The sequence below is a fragment of the Pseudonaja textilis genome, chromosome 2 (genome assembly GCF_049901715.1).
Source record: "Pseudonaja textilis isolate UNSWEBS1 chromosome 2, rPseTex1.2, whole genome shotgun sequence".
In the NCBI taxonomy this organism is placed as follows: domain Eukaryota; kingdom Metazoa; phylum Chordata; class Lepidosauria; order Squamata; family Elapidae; genus Pseudonaja; species Pseudonaja textilis.
In genome coordinates, this window is record NC_141991.1 from 101,108,103 (window position 1) to 101,134,960 (window position 26,858).

Here is a 26,858-nt window from a genome sequence, read left to right on the forward strand (position 1 = left end):
TCCTGACAGAAAACCACAAGAGTCAGCGTATGGCTGCATCATTGACATTTCTGTACTCTTACGACAAAGATGGAGATTCATTTCTTGATCGAATCGTAACTGGAGACGAGACTTGGGTCAAACATGTGAAAAGCGAGACCAAATTGCAGTCTATGGAGTAGGGGCACAAAAAGTCCCCCCAAAACCAAGAAAATGTTTGCAAACTTTCTCCGCAAGGAAGATTATGGTGACTATTTTTGGGATAGGCAAGGTGTGCTTCTTAGCGATTTTCTAGAACATGGTGCAACAATAAACTCTGTGAGGTATTGTGAAACATTGCAAAACTAAGAAAAGCAATTCAGAACAAGCGTAGAGGAAAGTTAAGCTCAAAAATTTTGTTTTTGCATGACAATGCCCAACTACACACAGCAAATTGCACTCGAGAAGTCCTGAATGCTTTCAAGTGGGAGATTTTTCCTCATCCGTCCTACAGCCCCGATCTTGCACCAAGCGACTACCACTTGTTTCTGAGGATGAGGACCTGGCTTGGAACACAGCGCTTTGACGACAATGCGGAACTGCGGGCGGGCGTGACTGACTGGCTCAAATCTCAGGCGGCTGAATTTTATGACAATGGAATTACAAAGCTTGTTCACCGCTATGATAAGTGCCTCAATTTGTACAGTGAATATGTTGAAAAGTAGTATTTAAGTGTCACTTTCAAGTGTATGTAATAAAAAAAATTTTCCTACACTTTTTTTTTTCTATCTTAAAACGTAATCTATTTTGTGGATAGCCCTCGTAAAATAATGATAAAATACAAGCAGTCAAGAGAAAGAAACCCTTGTGAAATTCTTCCAATTTGGCATGTTTTGAGCTATAATTCCCCACCCTCTTGAATTTTCACACTCTTAATGTTGGAATCAGTTTAGCCACTTAGGTTTAAAGTGACAACATAGTCACAGATTAGCAGGCAAATATTCACTACAAATACGTACAGTATTAGCTATTTCATGGAATGGGGTAACCCATTAATTAAAGGATAATTTAAGCAGGTCAACAAACTGAACTTTGTTTTCTCTCTGTTTACTTTCAACATTTGCACAGTTACTCAGTAACTTTATACTGTTTATTATGGCTGTAACCATGTTGAAGATTAGAGCTGAAGATTAGAGAAGGAAACAGGACTGGGAAGGGATGAATAAAGCAGGGATATAATGCCCCTGTGAATAGACTATAATCTTTGCTTTAAGTCTGCTTCCCCCATCTAATATTTGAAAAGAAAGGGCAAGGATTGTATGACAAGAAATTTCTATCAGGCTGGCATACACTCTGTTGCTATGGGTATAGAAGAGTGAGGAAGTACCAAGAAGGCCTTGTTAGCATGTTATACTAAAATGAAGATGATAATTAGATTGCTGACCATGCTGCCTACTCTCTTGACTTTGAGTATGTCAAACCTCAACCATCTCCTCTAAACTAGGTAGCTAAAATTCTTGTTTTTTGTGGTTTATCTAGCAATGATGAATACCTATGTCTGTTTCCACGTCATATCTCTTTGGCTAACCTGTCTTCCAAAATATTGATCTGGACTACACTGTCAGCTTTGAAATACTGGGAACAGATTGTTGTCACTGTAAGCCTTTCCGTGTGCTCTCCAGACACTCAACAGGAATACACAGAGAGTGTCATGTTCATAATATTGTTGTCATAGCCCCTGAAATCTTCTGTTACACATAGAAGAAAAATAAATTTTATCCATCTGTTCATGTAGCCATGAGCTTTTGCCAAGCGGGGCAACTATAGTTGTAGGTTGTAATATTAAATGAGTGTGTCCGTGTGTGTGTGTGTTGCTAAGGAGAAAGTAATGGATTGCATGAACCCAGAGGCTGGGAGATAGGTGAAGCAAGAGGCTGCTTATATAAGCAGGAAAATATAATATGGGGAAAGATTTTATAGGGATTATGAACCTGACTAGAAAATTTAAGATGAGGTTTGCTGGAAGACCTTCAAGTGGGATCTATGTGTTCAAGTGCAAAGAATGAAGAATGATGTATTCTAAATTTGCATTCATTGTGCATAAAACAGAAGCATATTTCTAATACTACTTTTATGCACGACAGAATGTGTTCTGATTGCATTAAAATTATGATTTGTTCTGACAGGAGAGAGAATTGGTGGCAATAATAAAAATTAGGAAACTTCCTCTCTCCTCAAAAAGATGCAAAACATTGACTCTATAGTCATACAGAGAGGTCCAGCAGGAGGCAGCAGCAAACTTCCGTAATTCCCTCCAATCCTAGAACTGAAACAGCAACATTCTGTCAGCAATCACTGTTAAGTGAAATCCCTCCTTCTTAATTTTTTTTAAAAAAGTGTTTCCAGGGCACGTGGTTTGTAAAGGAGAGTAAGAATTTGTGGTTATGCTCCAGGATATTTGCTATTATTCTTGGCTAGCTGAGTTGAAAGCACATCTCGGATTTGCTGCCCTTAACGAATCTGCTTTTGGTCTCTGTTCCAAATTAAGAACATTTTCAACTGCTGCTGAAATCTGATAGCATCCCATTAACAAAGGCATTGCAATCCTAGCAGACAAAGCAGCTCTGGAATGCCTGCAAATTTGACAAACATGGTAAAAGGTCCTGATACTAATCTCCTGGGTGCTCATTGGCTGGCTGGAGGTATGACACAATGTTATACCAAATTGTTAAATATTTACAGCCTGTTTCTGCCCAGCAAGGGCATTCTGGAAGAATGAGCATGCTCCAGGTCCCTTCTATTAAATATTGTCATTTTATGGGACCTGGGAAGCTGGCATTTTATACCTCCCCACTCCCCCCATGGAAATATGTATAACATCCTCTGAAACTTTGGTCTCCGAATGGGGAGTGTTGTGTTTGTGCGGTTTCCAGTTTGGTGTGATTTGTTATGGTTTGATTATTTTGGTCTAGGCTGCCTATGGGGTGGTATGCTTTTAATTGTTTTTATTGTTTGTAAACCCCCCCCCCCCATCAACAAGAATGGGTAGCTATAATAAATTTAAATAAATAGTGCGTAAAAGGCAAAGAATTTTTGTATCAAAAATGTTTTTAAAAGATACTCTTCATTCCTAGTTCTTTTCAGTCACCTTGCCTTCCTTTCCATCGGTTATGCTGAGCCACTTGTAAGGTACTGCCCAATCCTTCCTTTTTCTCAGGTCCCAAGGATGGAAGGAAGGATGGAAGCCACACCATGCTAAGAACTACCCAGTAGTATTGATCTAACTTGGATATTAAATATAAACCCATGCTTTCCCGTAAGCTGAAAAAAATAAATAAAAAACTAATTAATTAGTCCCTAAAGTTTTGTTGTTGTTGTTGTGTTTTGGTGAAAGTATTTGAAATACATCCTGGATTTGTCACAGAAATGTTCAGTAAGCATGTTGAAGCTATATGCAAAGCTTCAATATAATTTTATACTTATTGTACACTAGTAGTAAAATTAGGTTTCAGTATACTTTGTACCCACTCTATTTGGTGAGATGTGCCATCTCTGGATTATACATATTGGCTGTCTGTCATCTGTGGATTAGAAAAACCTAATTTGCATAGTAAAGCAGGAGCTGCTCAGGTTAAAACCGAGATTTGGTTTGGGTTGATGTCTATTGGTCAAAATAATCATATTATCCTTTCAAGGGTATCCTTGAGCAAGAATTTTGTCTCCAAGTGACAAGTTCAAGATACGCTTGCTCAGAACTTAAGTTCTGCTACTCTCCAAAGGGTGTTCTCCAGAGTAAATATTGCAGAGAGGCTTTATCACAATTCCTTTGCGAGGTGAGTTGGTTGCTGTTCTCTCTGACTGGAAGCTTTCTATCAATATTTTCCCCTTCCTTTTCTCTTACCAGGGAGTTTTTACTGTGGGGTAGTTCTGGCTTGTTAATAGTTTACCACCCTTACTTGGGCAACGTAGCCCAAGGTAACCTAAAATGGCTGATGTTGAGGCTGTTGATAGAAGTCCAAAATATTGATTGGGTTAGAACGAATGAATCCCTATTTTTGTTATTGCTGCTGCTATTGTTGTTACTACTGCTGTTATAACTTAGTTCCCACTTGAATTTTTTAATCTGCCACCTGCTACCGCTTGCAAAACCTGTCCTGGATCATTTCCAAAGCCTGCCCAGTTGCAAGCATGTGTAAAGTCTGAATGGGCTCAAAATGTTGGAATACCTCATCAAGGTTGTAGGAAGAAGAGCAGGTCTTGACTTTATCAAATCCTCTTGCTTAAACCCCCAACTCAAAATGAAAGGTGATACTTGCTAAAGAACCATAATAATAGCAGCCTAGAAATGCTGAAATCTCTTTATTCTGATTTTTATCTTATTCTTTCTGGAAATGTTCACATAAAAATGGAAAGATTGAAAATAATAAATGATGAGAACTTTACCTCATTGATTCAGAATCTCTTGTGATGCTGCAGAGCAAATGTTGTGCTGAATTTTTTTTGCTCACCAATTTCAATAACACAGGAACAGAATAGTTCAAGAATTCCTGGAAAGTTCTGCTATTATTGTGAAACCATTTGATGTTTCAAAGCATTGTATAAAAGCAGCCCTGTTTTAATGTGCTATTGCTGTCCTTCAAAAGTATTTAAAAATTGTGCTAATGTGCCAAAACTGGTTATCTCCAGAGATATTGGGTTCCTTGGTTGCAAAAGCAAACATTCAAACCTGGGCAATTCCCAATCAGTGAATGTGAATGAGACAGAGGTGACTGAGCTCCTCCAAAGGGTGTAGTCCTGGATGGCTGCTGCTTTCTCATTTATTGACCCAGCTTTCCTGTTTATCCTTCCCCTGGTAGTGAGGAGGCTGTTACCGGAGGGTTTGTTTCTTGAGGATTTTCTAGAAACAATACGATACTCCTCAAAGAAGATGGATTGTTTAGAATGAACTGTAATGTGAAGGAATTTCCATTCCAAGATTACAGTTACACTTAAATAAGAAGAGAAAGAAGTAGATTTTGTTGAAACTCCTTGGAAGGAGAACTTGGGTAACCTTGAGCAGGACTAGTCACACATTCACAAGTGACTCACTGCCCTATTCATGTAATTAGGTTTTAAGGCTTAGAAATACTAAAACTAGTGCTAGAGAAATACTAAAACTATGTGGCCCATGTCCCTCACCCCCATTTGTGTGTAAAATTCAATATTACAGAGCCTATGAATCTAAATACTGGTATTGCCACTTGTTTTATCAGAGATGTTTGAATTACTCACTACCATTCCCACAGGCACTTCCCCTCTTAGTCATAGGTAAAGGTAAAGGTTCCCCTCACACATATGTGCTAGTCATTTCCAGCTTTAGGGGGCAGTGCTCACCTCTGTTACAAAGCCAAAGAGCCAGCGCTGTCTGGAGATGTTTCTGTGATCAGGTGGCTGGCATGACTAAATGTCGAAGATGCATGCAATGCTGTTACCTTCCCACCAAAATGGTCCCTACTTGCATTTTTACATGCTTTTGAACTACTAGGTTGGCAAAAGCTGGGACAAGTAACGGGAGCTCACTCCATTAAGTGGTGCTAGCGATTCAAACCACCAAACTGTTGACCTTTCTGATCAACAAGCTCAGCGTCTTAGCCATTGAGTCACTGCGTCTCTTTTCTCTCAGCCATAATGGAGTTTAAACTGACTTGAAGCAGCAATAAAAGAGATAGAGAAAAGGACTGAACAAATCGAAAGGAAATTAGAAAGGGTAGATGAAGAATTAAAGAATGTGAGTAAAGAAATGGAGGACTCACTGGTCTACCTAGAAATGGACAAGGCTGCTACATACTTGAGATTCCAAAATGTAGTGGAATCCAAAGAAGACCTGGAACAAGTAATGGCAGGAATATTGGCTGGACTATTGGAAAAGGATAAAGATGACATCTTAAGGGAGTTTGATGAAGTTTACAGGATTAGCACTTATTATGCAAGACGCCACAAATGCCCAAGAGAAGTCCACATACTATTAGCAAGAAGGAGTGTCCGGGATATCATATATAGGATGTCAAGAGATGAAACAATCACGTATAAAGGTAAAGAAGTCTTGATTCTCAAACAAATACCAAGAAGAGTAAGAGAACAAAGACGAGACTACAAGTTCTTAGCAGCTTACCTAAATCAGAAAAGAATCGTATTTAAATGGCTAATCCCAGAGGGGATGTTCATTTTTTGGAATGAAAGGAAATTTAAAATAGACTCAATGGAAAAGGCCCAGAAATTTTATGAGCGATTGGTAGATCCGGAAGACCAGAGCAGTAAGGAGGAACTGGAAACAAACTCCCAGGAAGATCAAGGCTATCATAAGAACAGAGATGGAACTTTAGGAAATCAAGGAAATACTCATCTACATCAGGAGAGAAAAGAAAGCAGGACACATCTTCAGGCACAAGGAGAGACCGGACCCATTACAAGACAAAGAGGCGAAACAGAATTAATTAAATGGAAGAAGAAAAGAAACTACTATCAATTAATATAAATGGTTTAAACTCGATGATAAAAAGGAAAAGGATAATAGCTAAACTAATCAAACAAAATGCTGATATAATATGCCTACAAGAAACTCATATAAAGAAAACAGATGAAAAATACCTAGAATGTCTGAAATTAGGGAAGCTATTTACTGCACCAGCAGGCATGGGGAAAAGGAAAGGGATTGCAGTATATGTTAAAGAGGATTTGAAAGCAGATTTAATATGGTCGGATTCTGAGGGAAGAACTCTGGTTTTGCAGATCTGGATTAATGTCATCCCAATTCTCTTAGTGGTAATGTACGCTCCGAATGGAGATCAAAAAGAGTTTTTTAAGCATCTTTCTGGAAAAATAGTAGGACTGGAAAAAAGAAATATTTGTATCATAGGAGACTTTAATTCTATTGCTGATTATCAAAAAGACCGCACTTAATGCGGGGGAAGAACAAAGGGTGGAAAAGAGAGCTTCCCAAGATATGTATGGAAATGATGAAGGAGTTAAATTTGATTGATATATGGAGAAGATTACATCCCAAGAAAAAACCATTTACATTCTATTAAAATCCTCATCGAATATGGACACGAATTGATATGGCATGGATGAATGGGGAAATAGCAAATGAGATAAAAGGGATTGAAATTTTACCTAATGAATGGGCAGATCACAATCCAATTCAGATAATATGGAAGGGTAGGGAAAAACCCAAGAAAAGATGGATGTTAAATATTCAGTTAATAAGAGAAAAAGAATACACCAACAAACTCAAGGAGGAATTAAATTATTTCTTAAAGGAAAATGATAATGGAGCAACTGCAAAACAAAACATTTGGGATACAATGAAGACAGTAATAAAAGGTATAACAATCTCTTATAATGCCAAGAGATATAAGGAAAAATACGCCCAGCAAAACAAATTACAACAAAAAATTAAGGAATTAGAAACTCAATTACAGAGTACCCCAAAGGATTCAAAATTGCAAAATCAGATAATAATAACTAAACATAAATTGAATTTAATTGAACAAGAGAGAATGATTATAAATTTGAATACAACTAGACAAACTTATTTTGAGCATGCTAATAAGTCAGGGAGATGGCTATCATATAGACTAAAAAAAAGGAAAGAAAAGAGATTGATATACCAGCTAATAGATGGAAAGGGGGATATACAACAGGAATAGAACAGAAAACAGAAATTGCCCATAAGTATTTTGAAGAGTTATATAAAAAGGAAGAAGTTAATGAAGATAGAATAAGAAACTATTTAGATGAAGTGAAGGATAAAGCAATTGGGGAAGAAATGGAAGAATTATTAAACAAAGACATTACTTGGTTTGAATTGAAATCAGCAATAGAGAACCAGAAAAACAATAAATCCCCAGGACCAGATGGGATTCCAGGGGAGCTGTACAAGGCAATAGCAGAACAAATAGGACCTCTTATGGTGGAAGTTTTTAATGACGTCTTATTGGCAGCCAGGATGCCGGACTCATGGAGGGGGGCATTGATTTTGTTGATCCCGAAGGAGGATTTGGATCCCTGATATATACATAATTATAGGCCAATTTCACTGTTAAGTACTGATTACAAAATATTCACTTCTATTATAGCAAGTAGACTAAAAAGAATGTTAAATAAGCATATATATATGAAGATCAAAATGGATTTCTCCCAACCAGACAAATCAGGAACAACTTAAGAATAGTACTACTGTGTTTCTCATATAATAAGGCCGGCCTTATTTTTATTTTTTTGAGCCCCGAAAAAAATGGCTAGGCCGTCTTTTTGGGGGTGACTTAATTTCCCCCCCTTGCATCTTCGGATGGGCGGGTGGCGATGGCTTGGATGTTGACCTCGGCGTTGGTGGGGCTCTTCGTATTGGGGTCAACGCAGGCAGCACCATATCTGGGTGTGCAACAAAAGTACTCCCTAAGGGCAAGCCCCCCCACCATTCCCTCCATTTCACAAGTTTTAATATAGTCCTTAATTTGGGGGGAGGGGCTTAATTTCATTTCATGCCTCTAAAACATGCTGGGACTTCCTATTGGGGGAGGCCATATTGTTGGAGAAACAGGGTAGATGTCTTAGAATTTTACGAAGCCCACCCCGAAAAACAAATTGCACTTATCTTTTTTAGATGCAGAGAAGGCCTTCGATAATTTAAATTGGCACTTTTTAATCCAAAAAAATTAAAAATTAAAATGAATTTAGGCACCAAATTTGAAAATATTATAACAACCATTTATGATACACAAAAGGCTAATATTATAATAAACAGGGAACATACCCACCCAATAAAAATAGAAAAAGGAGTCAGACAAGGCTGCCCACTCTCACCTCTGCTGTTCATATTATCATTAGAAGCATTACTAATGCGAATTAGACAGAAACCAGACATAAAAGGATTAAAGTTTAAGAAAGAAGAATATAAGCTGCAAGCGTTTGCGGATGATATGATTTTTTTCATTGAGGAACCAATAGAAAGAGGACAACAATTGATGAATGAATTAGAACAATTTGGAGCAGTAGCAGGACTTAAAATTAATAGGAAGAAAACAAAATTAATGACTAAAAATTTAACAGAAAAACAGAAAATAGAACTAGAAGAAGTTATGGGAATATAAGTGATAAAGAAAGTTAAATACTTAGGAATATGGTTGACGGCACATTGTAAGACACTTAAGGAAAATAATTATGATAAATTGATGCAACAGGTAAAGAATAATTTAGAAACATGGGGAAAGCTGCAACTTTCATTATTAGGCAGGATTACTGCTATTAAAATGAATATTCTTCCAAAATTCCTATATATATTTCAGACAATCCCAATCAAAGTACACAATTTTTTTTGAAGAACTTAATAAAATAACTATAAAATTTATCTGGCAAGGGAAAAAACCTAGAATAAATTTAAAGGCAATGCAGGATATGAAGAGCAGGGAAGGGCTGGCACTTCCAAATTGGGAGTTGTATTATAGTGCAGCCTCTTTAGTATGGTTGAAGGAATGGGTGAATTTAACCAATAAGATAATATTATTCTTAGAAGGCCATGACTTGCAGAGGGGGTGGCATGCTTTTTTATGGGATGGAGGGAAAACTAGCCAGAAATATTTTCACAGACACCTAATCAGAGACTCGTTATTAACTAACTGGAAGAAAATACGGAAAAAACACTATTTAAAAATTTCAACAATGGAGGCGATGATTCACTCAAATAATCTGGATATCACTAAAATGATTAAATATAAGGACCTATTGGATACACAAGGAAATTGGAAATCATGGCAAGAACTTCAAGAGCGGGGACTAAAAATTGATCAGTAGGCATATCTTCAAATTCAAAGTAGATATAAACAGGACAAGAAAGAATTTGGAATTAACAATAAACTCCAGCAACTAGATAAAATTTTATTAGGATCAAAGCAAAAAAGACAAAACAAAATTTTATAATTACTTATTAGAAGTAGAATTAGAAGAAGAAATTGTAAAAGGGAACATGATAGGACGTAGCATCACCATAACAGAATGGGAAAAGGTCTGGGGTAGAAATAATAAAATTACAAAATCGGTAGCATACAAAGAAAATGCCTATAAAATGTTTTATAGATGGCACCTTCCTCCTTCGAGATTAGTGAAGATGCACCCCAATATGAGTCTGAATTTCTGGAAATGCAAAAAAAAAAAAAAAAAAAAGAGGGAACTCTTTTCCATATGTGGTGGTCCTGTACAGAAGCTCACAAATATTGGCAGAAAATTAGAAATTAGCTGGAAGAAATGACAAGAGAACAGATCAAATTCAAACCAGAGTCCTTTCTGTTAGTGATGTTTGATAAACAAATATCAAAAAAAGTGAAATATATAATAATACACATTTTGACAGTGCCCAGATTGGCTTTTGCACAATGTTGGAAGCAACCTCATGTTCCATCAGAGGAGATGACCATTCAAAAAATTTCAAGTTGTGCAGAAATGGACAAATTAACTTTGGTATTAAAAAATAAAGACACTTCAATATACTACAACATCTGGAACTGCTGGTACAAATGGATAGACCAAAGATAGACTTCACATTAAAAGGCAAAAGAGGATAGGATAAATCCATAGTAGTGATACACAGATATATGTAAGGATTAGGTGTGTGTATATGGCATAAAATAAGGATAAAAAAGAGGTCTAACATTGTCAAACTGTTGACGATCAGAATGTTTTTAATTGTTTTCTATTTTTTTCTTTCTATTTTCTTCTCCCTTTCTTCTTTTTCTCTCTTTCATTTATGTATGTGTTTTGGTTTGTTTCAATTGTAAAATCAATAAAATTTATTTAAAAAAAATTGACTTGTGAGAGAACTTTTAATTCTAAATGGCACAATCAAATTAACTACATATTTTTTTGTTAAAAATGTCCTATGCACAGGTAGTTGCCATTTTTTTTCCTGAAAGACTCTTCACCTACATAAAAGGCAAATGTTTCAGTTTTCAACCAATACCTCCTTCCCCAAAATACAGAAACAAGAACTTATTTCTGCCTACAGGTAGAAGTTATAAATGTTGATAAGTAACTTTTCTTGAGGTGAAAGAATAAGTTAAGCAGAAAGTAAACAAGGAGTTAGGTGAAAGGTTAGAGATGATCTGGACTTTAGATATGATTGGGAGTCCAGGAGGCCTCCTCCTTTCAACCTTGTCTCATTTAAACAGTTTCTTGGATTTTTCAAGAGGAACTCAGAGAAGAATGGAGCTGACATGGACAGGAGTTCTGCTTCTTCTCTGTGTACTCTTTATCCTTTTCTCATCTTTCCAAATGTACAAGAAAAAAGGGCAGCTTCCCCCTGGACCTACTCCATGGCCTATTCTGGGAAATCTCTTGCAGCAAGATGTACTACCTCTATATGAATCCTATAAAAAGGTATAATTACTTCCAAGTCTACCTATATTACTTCCTTTGTCTAGTTTTAGTAGTTGGAGGTGTTGAGCATTCATATATGTTTTTTCAGCAGGTATTTTAGCATGGAATTGCTTTGTAGCAACCTGATAAAAGCATAACATTTGGTAAAAGGTATAATTAGTAATAATAAGAGTTTTAGAAAATTAAATGTCTGGCCTCAAATTTATTTCCTTTGAATTAGCATCAAACTCAATGAAATCTCTTCCTCCTCTAGCCATCCTGCTTGATCCCAGTTTGTTGAAATGCAAACACACCTTCTGTGCTAGCTAACCAAACACTAAAGAGTACCTTATATAGTTTGTAAAACTATGGATAATCACTAATGATGGCAATAAAAACATACAGAAATTCTTTGCTGCCATCTAGTGAATATAAATCTAGTGAATATAAATATAATGGGAGCTACAAAATAGCAAAGCATAATACTTACTTAAAATTGAAAGGTGATGAATTGTAAGACAATGGACAGCTAATAGTTTTCTTTGAGGTTGATTGGAGTTTGGTCAAAATAGAAAGCTGTAACAGGCAAAGTTTGGTCACTTGGAAAGTTTAGTTCAGCTTACTAGCGTGAAGAGTGAAAGAAGGCTAATGATACCAGAAACAGTGAAACAAAGTATTTTTGCTTTTGCTTTCTTTCAGGATTTTATATAAGAAATGTACACCTTCTTAACAATTGCTTTACTTTCACTTTTTTCCGTTTCTTCCAGGTTCATTTTTCCCAAGAGCCATCCTTGTCACTAATGATTGTCTGTCTGTATCTCTCTTATCTACCTTTCTCTGTCTCTATCATCTCTGTCTCTATCATCTCTATCTCTGTCTCCTGTCTCCTATATCTATCGTCTAATCGAGCACCAATTAACACTTTCTAACAAATGGTGCTGCCATTTCATTTAAACATAAGTCTGTACTTTTATTCTCTACTCTATAAGATCAGACCATCTTAACTCTACATCCATCTTAGTCTTGGTCTTCCTCACAAATACACAGTGTGTATGTGTGTGAATATTTCATTTCATTCACTCATGCTCTTGAGCTTTTATTTTTATTGTGGTTGGACCCGTAATTATTGATGTCTAGTATCCTTTATAGTGTTGGCTAGTTGTAGATTTCATATAGATCTATATAATAAATTGAAGAAATAGATTATATCAGGGGTCCCCAACCACCGGGCCGTGGACCTGTACCGGTCCGTGGATTATTTGGTACTGGGCCGCAAAGAAAATAAAAATAAAATAAAAATGGCGGCTTTCTTCGCCTTCGGTGAATGCTGCTGGGATCAGGGATCAAGGACACAAATGAAAGAAGGGGAGGGAGGAAGCAACCAAAGCCTGTCCTGCTCTCCGGCTCAGCGGCTTCGGTTTCCTCCCACCTCATTCCTCTCTCAGTCGGTCTCTCGCTCCTCCACCAGCCCAGGAAGAAACTGCTTCAAAGAAGCCGGCAGGGTGGCTTTTCCTGTCGGCGCAGCTCCTCCAAAGCACCCGTTCACTCCCACCCCGCTGCCCGCGGTTCAATCCAGTGCTCCATTCTGCCTGCCTGCCTGCCTTCATTTCTGGTTGTTTCGGAGTAGCTTTGGCTGAGAATAATAACTATTTGCCTCTTTTACTCAGCCGAAGCTGCTCCGAAACAACCAGAAACAAAGACAGGCAGGCAGAACAGAGCACTGGATTGAACCGCGGGCAGCAGGGTGGGGGTGAATGGGCGGTTCAGAGGAGCTGCACCGACAGGAAAAGCCACCCTGCTGGCTTCTTTGAAGCAGTTTCTTCCTGGGCTGGTGGAGGAGCGAGAGAGAGACTGAGAGAGGAACGAGGCAGACACCTGAGGGATAAGGCTGAGGGAGGGAGGGAGACACCTGAGGGATGAGGCTGAGGGAGGCAGGGCTTCTCAGCCATCCTGCAGGGACTTGTCCTGAGCCTCCCTGAACTTGGTGGTTTGCTGGCAGACATTTTATTACCCGACTAGGTAACAACATCAGATGTTATCTAGTCAGGTAATGAAGCGTCTGCAAGCAAACCACCAAACTCGGACTCCTCCCCTCCCTCCTCCCTGAAAAAGTGTCCCCCCCGCCGGTCCTTGAAAAAGTGTTTCTGTGTGAAACTGGTCCCTGGTACAAAAAAGGTTGGGGACCACTGGATTAGATTATCATACTTATGCCACTTGTAAAATTCCTTGACTGTGATAAAAACAGTTCTAGGGAATTTTGGTACTTTTGTCTTGTATGTCACAAATGCAACCAAACTTCATGTCAAGATTCTGACTAACTAACCCAAGCGAACTAGAACTCTGAGGCTAGGAACTTCCTCAAATAACTTTTTTATTGAATGCATCATATTGCCACGATCAAATGCAAAACCAACTCTAAACGTTTCCCATGGTTTTAGTATAATTAAAATAGGAAATAACTCCCTCCCAAAAATCACAGGTCACATTGCTGGACTTTCCAGGCACTCCTCTCCATATCTATCCACCAACTTGGTTCATACGAGAAAGTTCTGTGTTTTGTCTAGCAATGCATTTCATCCTCCTTTCCCCTCCCTATTCTTTGTCGCAACTGAGGAATAGAAAAATGGCTTCTTGCCAGGTTCGATTTGAAGTTGACACCTGTTTTATCACATACCGCAGGTGCAATTCTATGTGAACTATGATATTTAATTCAATGCTGAACATAAAAGTCAAACATGCTGTATTTTTCACTTAGTTTTAAACCACTTGTTTTGTATTTTTTGATAGTATATGTAATTTTATGCTTTGTTTCTTTTTCTTTTTTCTTTTTCTGTTATTATTTTAAAAGCAATTACATTTTATATAAACCTCATATTATTAGCCATATCCCACAAAATAGTAGACACCTAAAATGTTCTGAAATCTAATCATATTTGTGGATGTTAAGAATTCTTGGAACTTTCCTTAAACATTTTGAAGATTTCTCTGCAATAATTTAAAATGTACTTCAAACGTACTTAGGAAAAATTTCACTCCAACATGGGTCATCAGCTAATTAACTAGATTTTCATTTAATTCTACCTTTAGCTTATTGGACAGTATGGTCCTATCTTTACCATCTGGATTGGATCAAAACCTTTGGTTGTGCTCTGTGGATATGAGATGATAAAAGAGGCTTTGATAGATCATGCAGAAGAATTTGGTGGACGTAATATTTTGCCCACCATTGAGCGAATATTCCATAATCAAAGTTGGTATTGTTGTACTTTCTTATTTGCTCTCCTTTTTTCTTTGAAACCTACTATGTGCATTTTAAATTATGCTGTTAAGGTCTAGAAAGTTTTGAAAGATGATTTTGCAGAAATGTTAATTTGGTCACAGTTGTAGGAGAGAGAATAAAGCTGTATCATCTGGAGAGAGAGGGGGAAGGAGGGAAAGGAGGGAGGGAGAGAGCACTTATTTCTACTTGGTTCTTTGGAAAGAGAGCCAGAAATAGTTTTTCAAATAAGACTTTTTTAGCTGATGTGCCATGTAGGCTATTGTTGAAAATTAAGTCAGAATTGGGGCCCTGAGTATGTGAAGCAGAGGTGGTATTCAGCAGGTTCTGGCCAGTTCTGGAGAACCAGTAGCAGAAATTTTGAGTATTTCAGAGAAGCGGTGGTAATCTTCCCCCTGGAGTGGGGTGTGAATGGAGATTTTGCAGTATCCTTCTGCTGCCATGCCCACCAAGCCACGCTAACCAAGCCATGCCCACAGAACCGGTAGTACATTTTTTTGAATCCCACCAGTTTGTAAAGGCTTTCACCTCTTGGTTATAATAATGACTACGAAAATATATTTTTCTCAGCTACTACATATTTTAAATTTTATAATTGTCATTGCAGTTGTGTTATCTTTATCTTTGCTCAGAATAAATCTTTGAGATAAATTGACATAAATTGAAAATGAATGAATAAATAAATAAATGGAAACTGTATTGGCTAATTAGTATTTCAAGCTGCCAGTTGTGCTTTCTTGAGAGTAGGGAGAGAAGATTTTGTGATCTATAATTTATTGCAATGCAGTGACCTATGACAACTAGCGGACAGACAAAGATCTGAAGGAGGAAAGTGTTTATAACCATTGTTTATATTGAAACATGCTATTTCTCAAAAGCTGAAAACTGACAATCATGCTCCCCCCCTCCCCATGTCTTTGGTTTTAGGTCTGGCCACTGATGATGAGAGAAACTGGAAGGAGAGGAGACATTTTATGCTGTCTACCTTGAGAAATTTTGGGATGGGGAAGAAACAGATGTCCGAAAGAGTGCAGGAGGAAGCCCTTTGTCTAGTGGAGGAAGTGGGCAGCATTCAAGGTTCTCCAAAAAAGCCTAAAGCAGTTCTTCTGCAGAAGAATAATTTCATTTGTAAAAAGAAGCCGAGAGGGAGTTTTGTATTATGCAAGGTTACAGGAAAATTAGATCTTGAGTTGAAACTCAAGTAGCGATAGCAATAGCACTTAGACTTATATACTGCTTCACAGTGCTTTACAGCCCTCTCTAAGTGGTTTACAGTGTCAGCATATTGCCCCCAACAATCTGAGTCCTCATTTTACCCACCTTGGAAGGATGGAAGGCTGAGTCAACCTTGGGCCTGGTGAGACTCAAACTGCTAAACTGCTAGCAGCTGGCAGTCAGCAGAGGTATCCTGCAGTACTGCATTCTAACCACTGCACCACCACACTTCTACATTTAAGTGCACAAAATAAAGAAAAAATAGGCAGCGACAATGTTGTTTTCACGCTGGTGTTCAGGAGCACAGACAAAAATACAGATGGGAAGTATATAAAACTTTCAAGCTGTTTCCCATACTTTTCTACCCACTGTCAGCTCTTGGCTTCATAAAATTACAAGCATACCGAGAAGTAGTGAAATTTTACTATGGCTGCAGCAGCTGAGAGATCAGAAATGCTAGGAAGTCATTTAATGGGGGTAATTACAGATTTTTAAGCATGAATAAGTTGGGCCATCCTTTGGCAGAGATCGTGTAGGTGTGGGAGACTTACCCCAGCAACTTGCGACCTTCCCTACAAGCTTCCCAGGAAGGAAGAAGTCCATACCCAATGCTCCACTCCCACCATCAGCCATGATCACATGATCCCCATTGACTTTCTCCCTGCAAACTTTCCAGGCTTCCCCATGGAAAGTGTCAGGAAATGCTGTAAATGAGGATCATGGGACTGCAGCAACACAGAGGCAGCAGCAGCAGCACAGCATTGCTGAAATGGCAAGACATTTCCTAAATTTTATTGCCACAGGAGTAATGGGTCCTGACATCCTAGGTTAGCCCATTTAAGGTATCTTGGTTGATAGTGAAATATTTTAAATGGGCTTCATTCAGCTGAAGTTACAGATACAAGAGATTTAGGATTATATAAATTTTCATATAGTTTAACATATATTTAATGGATGCCAGGGTATTTACTCATTTGGACTGTGTCATTCTAGATAGATCATGGAGGATTTAGATGACCTGAATTTTTTTTATTCTAGGTTTGTAATGAGATCTGTGGAAAGAAAGCTCCGAGTTTTCTGATCTCGCTCATAAATATTTATAACTTTCTTCCAGGGCAGCCTTTTGAACCAAAAAGAAAATGTACAAATGCTGTTTCTAATATAATCTGCGCAGTTGTCTTTGGCAACCGATTTGATTACCAAAATCAAACATTCATAGAGAACCAAAAAACTCTGGAATCTCTTTTAAAAGTCTGCAGTAACTTCACAGGAATGGTATGTTACTCATCATATTTTGCACCTCCTATCTTGAAGCCGAATTTTTACTAGCAGGAATGCAAATGCTGAAGTAAAAAATGTGAAAACTAGATGTGATGAACTGCAGATCTGGAAAAGCTAAATCTAGACATCCAGAGAGACTGAGGCAGTTCATCTCTCATAGCTGATTTTATTTCCTATGGAGCATTTTCTTCCCTGACCATTAAAGCCATAACTCCTTTTCTTCTTTTTTCTAGTACTTACTCATTTCTTAATTTGCCAGGAAAGTCCAAGCATGAATGCCTCCTAATGTTTCACTGTTATTCTCTCCATACATTTATGATACATAGCAGTATTCCATACAAACAAAAAAGAATGTATATTATACATTTTTAAAAAGTGCATGGCATGTACATACCAATAAGTACAGTAATTATTTTGTTAAATTGTTGACCTTTCTCCCTCTCTCCCCCCGCAATTTCTTTTCAGCTGTTATCTTTGTGCTAATAATCATAAACTCTCTTCTCCATTTCAAAGATTATGAACAATTACACTATTATCCATTAATGTGAGAGGTTGTGGGCAGAGGTGGGATTCAAATTTTTTAACAACTGGTTCTGTGGGTGTGGCTTGGTGGTCATGTGACTGGGTGGGCATGGCTTGGTGGTCATGTTATTGGCTGGGCGTGGCCAACTCAATATCACTCACATCAAGGCACACATCTCCTCGCCTGGCCTCTCATGACTGTGGGGATGCTGCAACAGTCGTAACTGTGGGAAATGGTCATAAGTCACTTTTTTCAGTGTCACTGTAACTTTGAATGGTCACTCCACACAAGCAAAGTATCAGCAAAGAAGGGGAAAACAACTCCAGAGAAGTTCCTGAGACAGGAAGTCTAGTCCCGCCAAGAATGTAATAAGTGTTAATGGAGAGTCAGTTTCTGTAAGCAACACCAGAATGTTTCCTTCCTGCCTTCCTTACAGGATTAGGCCAGTAATTTCTTCTAACAACCGGTTCTCCCAACTGCTTAGAATGTTAACACCCGGTTCTAGTGAATAGGTGCGAACTGGTAGAATCCCATCCCTGGTTATGGGTACGGTAGGAAAATAGTGGGTAAATCAATTGAAAGATTATCTTGCAAATGGAACTCGGCTCAACTGAGGAGAGATGTGGGGAAAACTTTTTCAACGAGACTTTGCTTTAATTAACTTATTGTAAATATAAATTCCTATGACAGTTTCCCAGATTCTCTGTTTTTTTTTAAAGTATCATTATAGATATTTTTGTGAAATCCAGTTCTTGCCTTCTAGACCTTGGCACCTATGTGAGCCTTGATAATTAGCAATTTCACTGTAAAAAACAATCCCTGAAAATTTGGACCATTAAGATGCCACCATAATAGTCTAAAAATATATGCTATTTAACCTGAACTTTGCTACAGGTGTACAATAGTTTTCCAAGAATAATGGAATATTTGCCTGGGCAACACACAAAGACTTTTGCTGATATTGAAAAACTTTGTGACTTTATCCATGAAAAAGTGGTACTTCACCAGAAAACACTGGATATTCAGGAGCCCCGTGACTTTATTGACTGTTTCCTTATCAAATCAGAGAAGGTATGTATGTATATGTATATATCTCTGTGTGTGCGCATGCACACACACAAAAATTCTGCATAAATATGAGTATTCCCTGATATGCATCTAACATGAAACTTGTTCATCTAATATGAACTAGTATAAAATTATGTATTCTCCATATTCTATGCTTGCTTTTCGACAACTCCCACAACACTAGCCAGACAAGGATATATGGAAACTGATCAAGGAGAGATTCAACTTAGAAATAAGGAGAAATTTTCTGATAGTGAGAACAATCAACCAAAGGAACAGCTTGCCTTCGGAAGTTGTGGGAGCTTCATCACTGGAGGCTTTCAAGAAGAGATTGGACTACCATTTGTCAGAAATACTGTAGGTTCTCCTGCTTGGGTGGCTGGTTAGACTAGATGACCTACAAGGTCCCTTCCAACTCTTTTAATCTGACTATAAGTCCACCAGGCTGGCTTCACCACCATTTCTTTTCTAAAAAAAACTCCCGGGGGAGGGAGGGGACAGCCAAAGAAGCATTTTCATAGAAAACCTTGTTTTATATTTATTCCAAACTCTTAGAATGGCACATCTGACAAAGTGATTATTAAAATCAACATTTACTTTGACTTTGTCATAAATAACCATGCCATCCAAATCTTAATTCATGATCTTCTAGATCAGAGGAGTGAAACTTGTGATGATATGTCATGTGATGTATAGCAACTCCCCCCGTTCGCTAAACCAGGGGTGGCCATGGCCAGTGCGTGATGCATCTGGCCCACGGCCTCGAGTTTGACACCCTTGTTCTAGATCAAGTACCCTCTTATTCTGCATGCTCACCCACTTTTTTATCCAGATCTAACCACAGGCATCAAAATACAATTTCAAATCTGGTAAACCTAAACCCCTCTTTCCTTAGCACCTTGAAATAGTTTATATCTAATTCTTGGTTGTTTCTTTGCCATGTAAACTTAGAAATATCCATCTCTCAGGTTTAAATGGAGTAATTTAGATTGTCAAAGCCCTTCTCTGCATCTAAAAATATTAAAGCTGTCTGTTTCTCATTATGATATTGTAAATGTTCAATAATATTCAGAATAGTCCTACACTGGCAGAAAGCCAGTTTGATCTTCATGAATATATGTCTGTATGAACTGCTATACTTCAGTTCCAAGTAAATTCTTTAATCTTCCCTGTTCCCTCCCTTTCCCCCCACCTTCAGGAGCAGAACTCATCCAACATTATCTACACTCCGGAAAGCCTTGTGCGTTTTGTCCTTGAAATGTTTTTTGCTGGGACAGTAAGCACAAGCAATGTGTTGGTCTCCAGCCTACTTGTGGTGGCCAAATTGCCACACATTCAAGGTACAGAAATGAACACAAAAATAGAAAGGTTTCAGGCCTCCCATGGTATCCCATGTTCAATCCTCAAAATATTGCTGAGTAAAGTTCCACACATTACAGTATCTTTTATGCAAACTGCTTGGAAGCATTATGGAAATGATTTGCCATTGTCTTTTTTCTGAATGTTTTTATTGCTGTTGTTTTAAATTTCCATATTTGTCACTCCATAAGTTGTACCTGACCATAAGATGCACTTCTGGTTTTGGCCTCCACACGTCCTGTTTTTGGGCTTTGCATGTCCCCTTTTTGGCCTCCACATGTCCCATTTTTGGCTGAAAATGGGATATGCAGAGGTCAAAAATGGGATGTGCACAGGCTGAAAAACAGGGCCCATGGAGGCCAAAAATGGGATGCATGGAGGTCAAAAACGGGATGTGCGAAGCCCAAAAATTCTAGGGAACTTAGAATCTTGAAGAAGAAGAGATGTCATGGTTTAACAACATTCCCCCTCCCCCTCCTCTTAATTAGTTTAAATTAATTTAAATTTATCAACTGCATTTTTGGAGTTGGAAATTCTAATATCCAGAAAGCCCATATGGAATGCTTTATGTTTACTGGCTCTAGGCATATTAAGAACACACATAGGCACGTATAGTATAAACATCAATCACATCTTTTTAAATTAGAAGAATTGAAACAGTCTCCTGGGGGGGGGGGGGAGGAGGAGGAAGAGGAGCAGAGGGAGTCATTTTCCTGCTTAGAAGTATCTTCTCTGTATGTGCTTTGAAAGTCATAGCTGACTGCAGTTGCTCAGCATCCGATAATAAAAGGCTGTCAATCTTGTCTCACTATTTTTTTCCCCCAGCTAAAGTACAACAGGAGATTACTGAGGTGGTGGGTACAAATCGCATTCCAAGTATGGAAGACCGTTTGAAGATGCCTTTCACCAATGCTGTGATCCATGAGGTTCAACGGTGTTGGAAAGACAGCCTTGAGACCTTTCCACGGGCAACAACTTGTGACCTAAAATTCCATGGTTATAACATCCCCAAGGTGTGGTGATGTGACTATGGGTCAAGATACTCTGGGAAGACAAAAAAAAAAAAGATGACTGTTATGTATCCAGAGATCCTTCATATTCAAGGCATTTTGGATATTAAACCAAATGTCTCTCATTTCCCTCCATCTTTACAGAGGGCTCCCCACTGACCTATTTTATTTAAGGCAAGGGAGAACTGAAGACTTTTCTCTGCATAAACTAGTGCCAATTAATGCCATCTGTTTCTTCCTCTTCCTTTAGTACACGGCTGTTGTGCCAGTCCTCCCTTCTGTACATTTTGACCCTCTCCAGTGGGAAACTCCAGGGAAGTTCAATCCAGATCATTTTTTGGATGAAAAGGGCCAGTTCAGGAAAAGAGATGCTTTCATGCCATTCTCTGCAGGTATGTGCCTCTAGAACAGATTGGATGTGTTACAAATTCACATACTTAATCGATCCATGTTATTTTTTTTATAAGACACAATGCTTTCTAAATAAGTTTCGTTTTCTTCTTGGCTAATGCAGGGAAGAGGTCCTGCCCAGGGGAGGCCCTGGCTCGAATGGAGGTCTTCTTGTTCTTTAGTGCTCTGCTCCAGAAGTTCACCTTCTATCTGGATGTGGATACCAAAGACATGGATGTAATATCTTTGATTACGGACTTCAAAAATAACAAAGCCCCCCTTTTAAGAGCCATTAAATGTTGAATGCTGATCAAGAGAAGAAAAGAAGTGGAGGATTTGGGGGATAAAAAAAATCTCAGCAGCAATTTTTTAGAAGATTTTTGGGATATTGAAGGATTTTGAGTGAAACTAATCTAAAATACTTTTCCTTTTAAATTTTCTTATCTAGTAGAGGCATGTTCACTACCATAGAACATATTATTCTGGCATTCATGAGAACTTATGATAGTATGCTGGATTTAAGAGGAACTTAAGAGATTTTAAGAGAAGACATACCCCAGAAGCTTCCTTTAGCTCAAGGGAAAAGAATGGATACAACTAGAAATAAGTTAACATGAAAATGACATAACTATGATGTATGATATTGCATACAATTTGGCATTATGGCTATCAGATTGAACGTCCACCAAGAAGTTTCAGAGGACAAAGGACTGGGACTAGCATCCTTTTTCAGCACCCTGAAGCAGCTATGTCTTTTTCTAGAATGAACTGGGCCTTCTATCTATAAATGTGAGAAATAGGAGAACAATTAATGCTTTCAATACATTTGCTGTGAAAATATACACTTCCAAATGAAATACAGAGTTTTAACTCCATTTGAATATGCATTCCATATGTTTGTGTATATAACTCAGGGGACTCCAGTAGGTCTTTAAGTCTCCACACAATGTATTAGGAGATATTGATGAGTCCTCTTATTGGAGTCCACAGTGACTCAGAGTGAGATTTTCTGAATCCCCCTGTGTGAAAGAACTTGTCCTTGTGGCACAGGTGACATGGAGACTAGACTATCTTTCCCATGCTTTTATATTCCCTACTAGTCAGCAAACCTTTATTCTCCTTTTACTGACTGATTTTAGAAGTAGAAATGAACATTTCTTCACCATTTTAATCTATCAAACAAGCCTTTTATCACCTGTACTGTTGCCAGTTTTTTTCACGAAAGCAATTAAACACAAAGAAATGACAAATAATTACAAGGTCGAGGCATAGTCATACACACTGAAAGTCATTTTGTTTCAATTGTTATCATAATTATTGATCAATTGTCTCACTATCTGAGGTCAGGCTTCTCAATTTAGACTTATAATAGTTGGGGTTTTTAAATTAACCAAACAAATCTTATTGATCCGGTGGCAATTCAATTGCTGTTGTTAAAATTTGTTGGGAGATTGTTAGTTTATATTTTTTTCTTAACATATTAATATTTTATTATATCCCTAATTCAATTTTTAATGTTTAAGTAAACGTAATTTTATCATTTACATCTTACTTTAGTTTACCCTTATTTTAAAATTTTAAGGTTTGCACATATACCTTTTATTCTATGTATATATTTAGTCTTTTCTCAGTTCTTTATGTTTTATTTTGTATTTAAAATTTATGTTTTATTAATTGCTAGTCAATCTCTGTAATAAATTTGACTGATTAAATTTGATTTTTGAGCCTTATTTATGCTTCAGTGAATCAAATTATGCACTCATGAACAGGCCCTATTTCAATTCCTTAATTGGGAAAATCAATATTTGTGAAATCTCATCATGTCTTTGGGATAAGGTCAAAATGAATCAATATTAAGGTGCAGTTCAAGATGAACTCCAATACACCGTATTAATGTTAATTTTTTATGGCAAGTTAAATCTTCTTGAATATTCTTAGCTAAAGTAAAGTTACTTTACATTGAGGATGGTTACAACATACCAGATTTTCAACTGTTTTTTAAAAGGAAATTTCTTATGAATATTCCCCTCTTTGGATCTGAAATCTGGGCACATTTTAGGGTCTGAGTATATTAAACTGGTTTCTTGGTTTTCAGGCTTGAAAACTGACAAACACATTTAGTTATTTTTTTTTTTGAATTTTTTTTTATTTTTAAAAACAAACATAAACAAGCAAAACATAAAACATAAAAACAGGAAGCATCTTTTTTGAAAGCAACTTGATCCCATGTTACATCTCTTCGTGCAGACACAAATAAAGGTTCATGCTCATTTTGATATACTATTCCATATCTTATTACCATTTCACATTTTCTATATAGCTTCTCCCCTCTTTTAGCTTTCTTAATTTTATTTTATTTATTTCATCTCAATTCAGATCATTATACTTATATTCTTTGTCTGTCCTGTTTTAGCTGTTTATTGTCTTTTCTGATTAAACAACATTTCTCCTGTAATCACTGATTGGAGTATGACGCCCTTATATCTTTCCCCTAAAATTATAACACTCAATATAATACATAACTTCCATTCGGATTCTGCTTGATACATTCTAAAACTACACACTGTATTTTAAAAAAAGAAAAGTTATGAATATATAATATAATTAAAACAACAATCCATACCAATGCAATTCTATCGTTAATATTAATATTCATTTAAATCTTAAACATTTTACACATTACTTTTCAAATAGGTATCATACTTGTATGGGAACACTTACAAACTTTCCATAGTTACTTCCCCCCCCCCCCACTTCACTTATATTTTATAAAACATTGAGTAAATAAAATGTTCCCATTCCTTCCTAATTCAATTCTCTCATTTATTCCATTTCATTTATTTTGTTCACAAAAGTTTCATTGAATTACACTGACTATTTTATCCCACTTTTTAATCATATGTTGTTTCCAATTTTCTAACATTATTTCTAATACAAATATAACAATACAATCTGATGTACCTTTGCAGAATCACTTTTTCAGTTACATTTTCATCCATTATCTCTGAAGAAATCCTGTTTCTTTATATCTTGCTCGAAACCTTTATAACTTGTCTTCCCTTCCTTCCTCCCTTGCTTCTTCTCTCTCATCTTTTTACCCCCTTGTCTCTCCACCTCAATTTCCCTCTTCTATATTCCCCTTTTCTATTGCTTTCTAACATTATATCCACTTTTCACATAATTTTCCCTTTTTGGGCTGTATTTTTAGGTCTTAAATTCTCCATTCTCTTTCCCCCCTTTCCCCTTTCTTCCCCAGATAAAGTTACTTGTTCATTAAAGATGGCTTCTTCTTTGTCCCAATCTTCTTGTTGCACAGTCTTTTCTTGTTGTTTCTTGTAGACACAGATCGCCATTTCTAAAAATTGAAAAACGGAGCCAAAAGAGCCCTTCTCTTCTTGTTCCTCTTCTTTATACTTTTTAAATTCCATTTTCAGTTCATCCACAAGTGATGCCATTGTAAAAAAAATTTTAAGCAACCACCCAATTGTTTCTGATCATTCAAATATAATTTCCAGAAGTCCCAAAGTCACCAAGCAATCCAAATACACACAAGCTGTTTCTTTTAACACTTTCTTCTTTTTTCACTTTCTCTTCCTGGGGTTACTATTTAGTTGCAAAGTTCCAGTTAAAATATATCTTTTAGAAGTCTTATTAAGATTTACCTTTAGATTCTTTTGAATTCCAGGCAGACTCCTCCTTCCAAATCCTGCCCTTATTCTTTTCCTCTCCCTTCCCCCACACAATTTTTTTTTAGCGTTCAGAAATCTTTATTATCTCCTTGGCATTTAATTATATTTCCAGTTTAATCACCTATTGGAGCCAAAGCAGATTTTTCTGATTTCTCATTCATCTCTCTTCACTGTCAACATAAGGAAGGAGAGTGAAAAAAAAAACTTTCCCTTTTCACTTTCATTCGCTGCTTCTGAGTCTTCTTTGGGAGCGATATATCTTTTATAAAATTTAAATTCCAGAATACCTTAGTTATTGCTTCTTATCCTGGTCAGCCAAAACTTTCACTTCTTAACTTCCTCCTGCACTTTCTTTTCTGGTTGAGTGCTTCTTTGAGGCAGTCATTTCTGAATGCCGCTCTTACCACCTTCGGGAAAGGGAGTTTAGCCAGCTGAGGAGGAAAGATGTGGCTTTCCTCGACCCTGCTGGGATCTCCTCCCTCTTCACCACCTCTACGGGGTGGCTTAGCCCCGAAGCCAGCTGGCTCGGGGCGCTCCAGTGGCGAGCCCAGGCAGAAACCGTGCATGACCACAGATTCCTGCCTGCCGCCGAAGCCCTGCAAACTGGAAGTCCAAACACATTTAGTTATTAATACCTAAGGAATTGCATTTAATGATGTTTTCATCCTGTTTTTTTTGCTCCTTATCCAACATTTAGCTTCTAGCCTTGACATTCGGACCAACTTGTAGAATTTGATGGTATTAGAATTCTTGATATTTTCAGCCAAAGCCAAATAGGTTTTTATTTTTGTCTCCTGGGAAGCAATGGGTATATTTTCCTTGCCAACAGGCAGTTGGCACTGGGATATAGTGACTTCTGTCTCCACTGAGACAAATAATTTTGCTTTCCAAGAATTAAGAGAGAGTACTCTCAATTTCCATTCCCAACATTAAATATTTTTCTAGGTTTTGTAAAAATATAATTGCTGTACATAAAGTTATATGTCACACATTCACATTGGTATGCTTTTTTAGCCCTTTTTAATATCCTTTCATCTGCAATTTTGTATGAAAGGTATAACATATTATTATTGTCTCTGTGATGTGGAGGAAACAATATATGGTCCATATATTTCTTAGATGTTGCTCCTGTAGCACCCTGAATTTTACTTACTAATAGTAATTCCACTAAAATCTGAGAATGATTTTAGGACTGGGTTAGAACTCTAATATCTCAAGAAGACTAGCAAATTCCTCCAGTTGCCATTCTTTAATGCAGAAAATGATTCTTTTTAAATCCTGGTAATATAAATTTCTTTTTTTCTTTTTAAAATAATTTTTATGTTGACCTACGTCTTAGATCTTGTACTATTTTAACAATCGATGAAAAAGCAAGCAAACAAGCAAACAACAATCAAATAAGAAGACATTTGTTGAGAAGCTTTGTATTAAGTTTTAGATGTTTTTTTTAATTCACATAGTAGTTTTTTCCTTTTATTAAGCTTTAATATTATCCTTTTTTATAAAGTTACAGTCAATTAAGTTACCCATTGATTTTAGAAAACACGTGCTTTTTAACCTGTATTTTATAACATCATAAGACTTTCACCAAATGGTGGTCAGAGACTGTAATAAGGTTATCTATTTTTCTAAGGTTTCATGTTTATCTAGACCGCACTGAAAAGTCAGCAGGAAAAACTATTCTCTACCCGCAGCAGGAA

The 26,858-nt window shown here is 37.2% G+C and overlaps 1 protein-coding gene across 8 annotated transcripts in view; it reads left to right on the forward strand.

Moving 5' to 3' along the window:
• Nucleotides 1-1,132: 1,132 nt before the first annotated feature.
• LOC113433564 (cytochrome P450 2C5-like) overlaps nucleotides 1,133-26,858 on the forward strand; it is a 71,543-nt gene continuing 45,817 nt past the window's right edge. Inside the window, exons 1-10 of one of the 8 annotated variants that reach the window (XM_087924731.1) lie at nucleotides 1,133-1,462; nucleotides 11,160-11,367; nucleotides 14,434-14,596; nucleotides 15,551-15,700; nucleotides 16,953-17,113; nucleotides 18,537-18,713; nucleotides 19,909-20,050; nucleotides 20,895-21,082; nucleotides 21,330-21,471; nucleotides 21,594-22,667. In XM_087924731.1, the coding sequence (XP_087780857.1) occupies nucleotides 11,194-11,367; nucleotides 14,434-14,596; nucleotides 15,551-15,700; nucleotides 16,953-17,113; nucleotides 18,537-18,713; nucleotides 19,909-20,050; nucleotides 20,895-21,082; nucleotides 21,330-21,471; nucleotides 21,594-21,772 (1,476 nt within the window). In that variant the 5' untranslated portion in view covers nucleotides 1,133-1,462; nucleotides 11,160-11,193 and the 3' untranslated portion in view covers nucleotides 21,773-22,667. Of the gene's footprint in view, nucleotides 1,463-2,444; nucleotides 2,661-3,724; nucleotides 3,792-10,854; nucleotides 11,368-14,433; nucleotides 14,597-15,550; nucleotides 15,701-16,952; nucleotides 17,114-18,536; nucleotides 18,714-19,908; nucleotides 20,051-20,894; nucleotides 21,083-21,329; nucleotides 21,472-21,593; nucleotides 22,668-26,858 lie in introns of those variants that run through there. The other 7 variants (XM_087924732.1, XM_087924734.1, XM_087924733.1 and 4 more) reach the window with 7 other exon arrangements.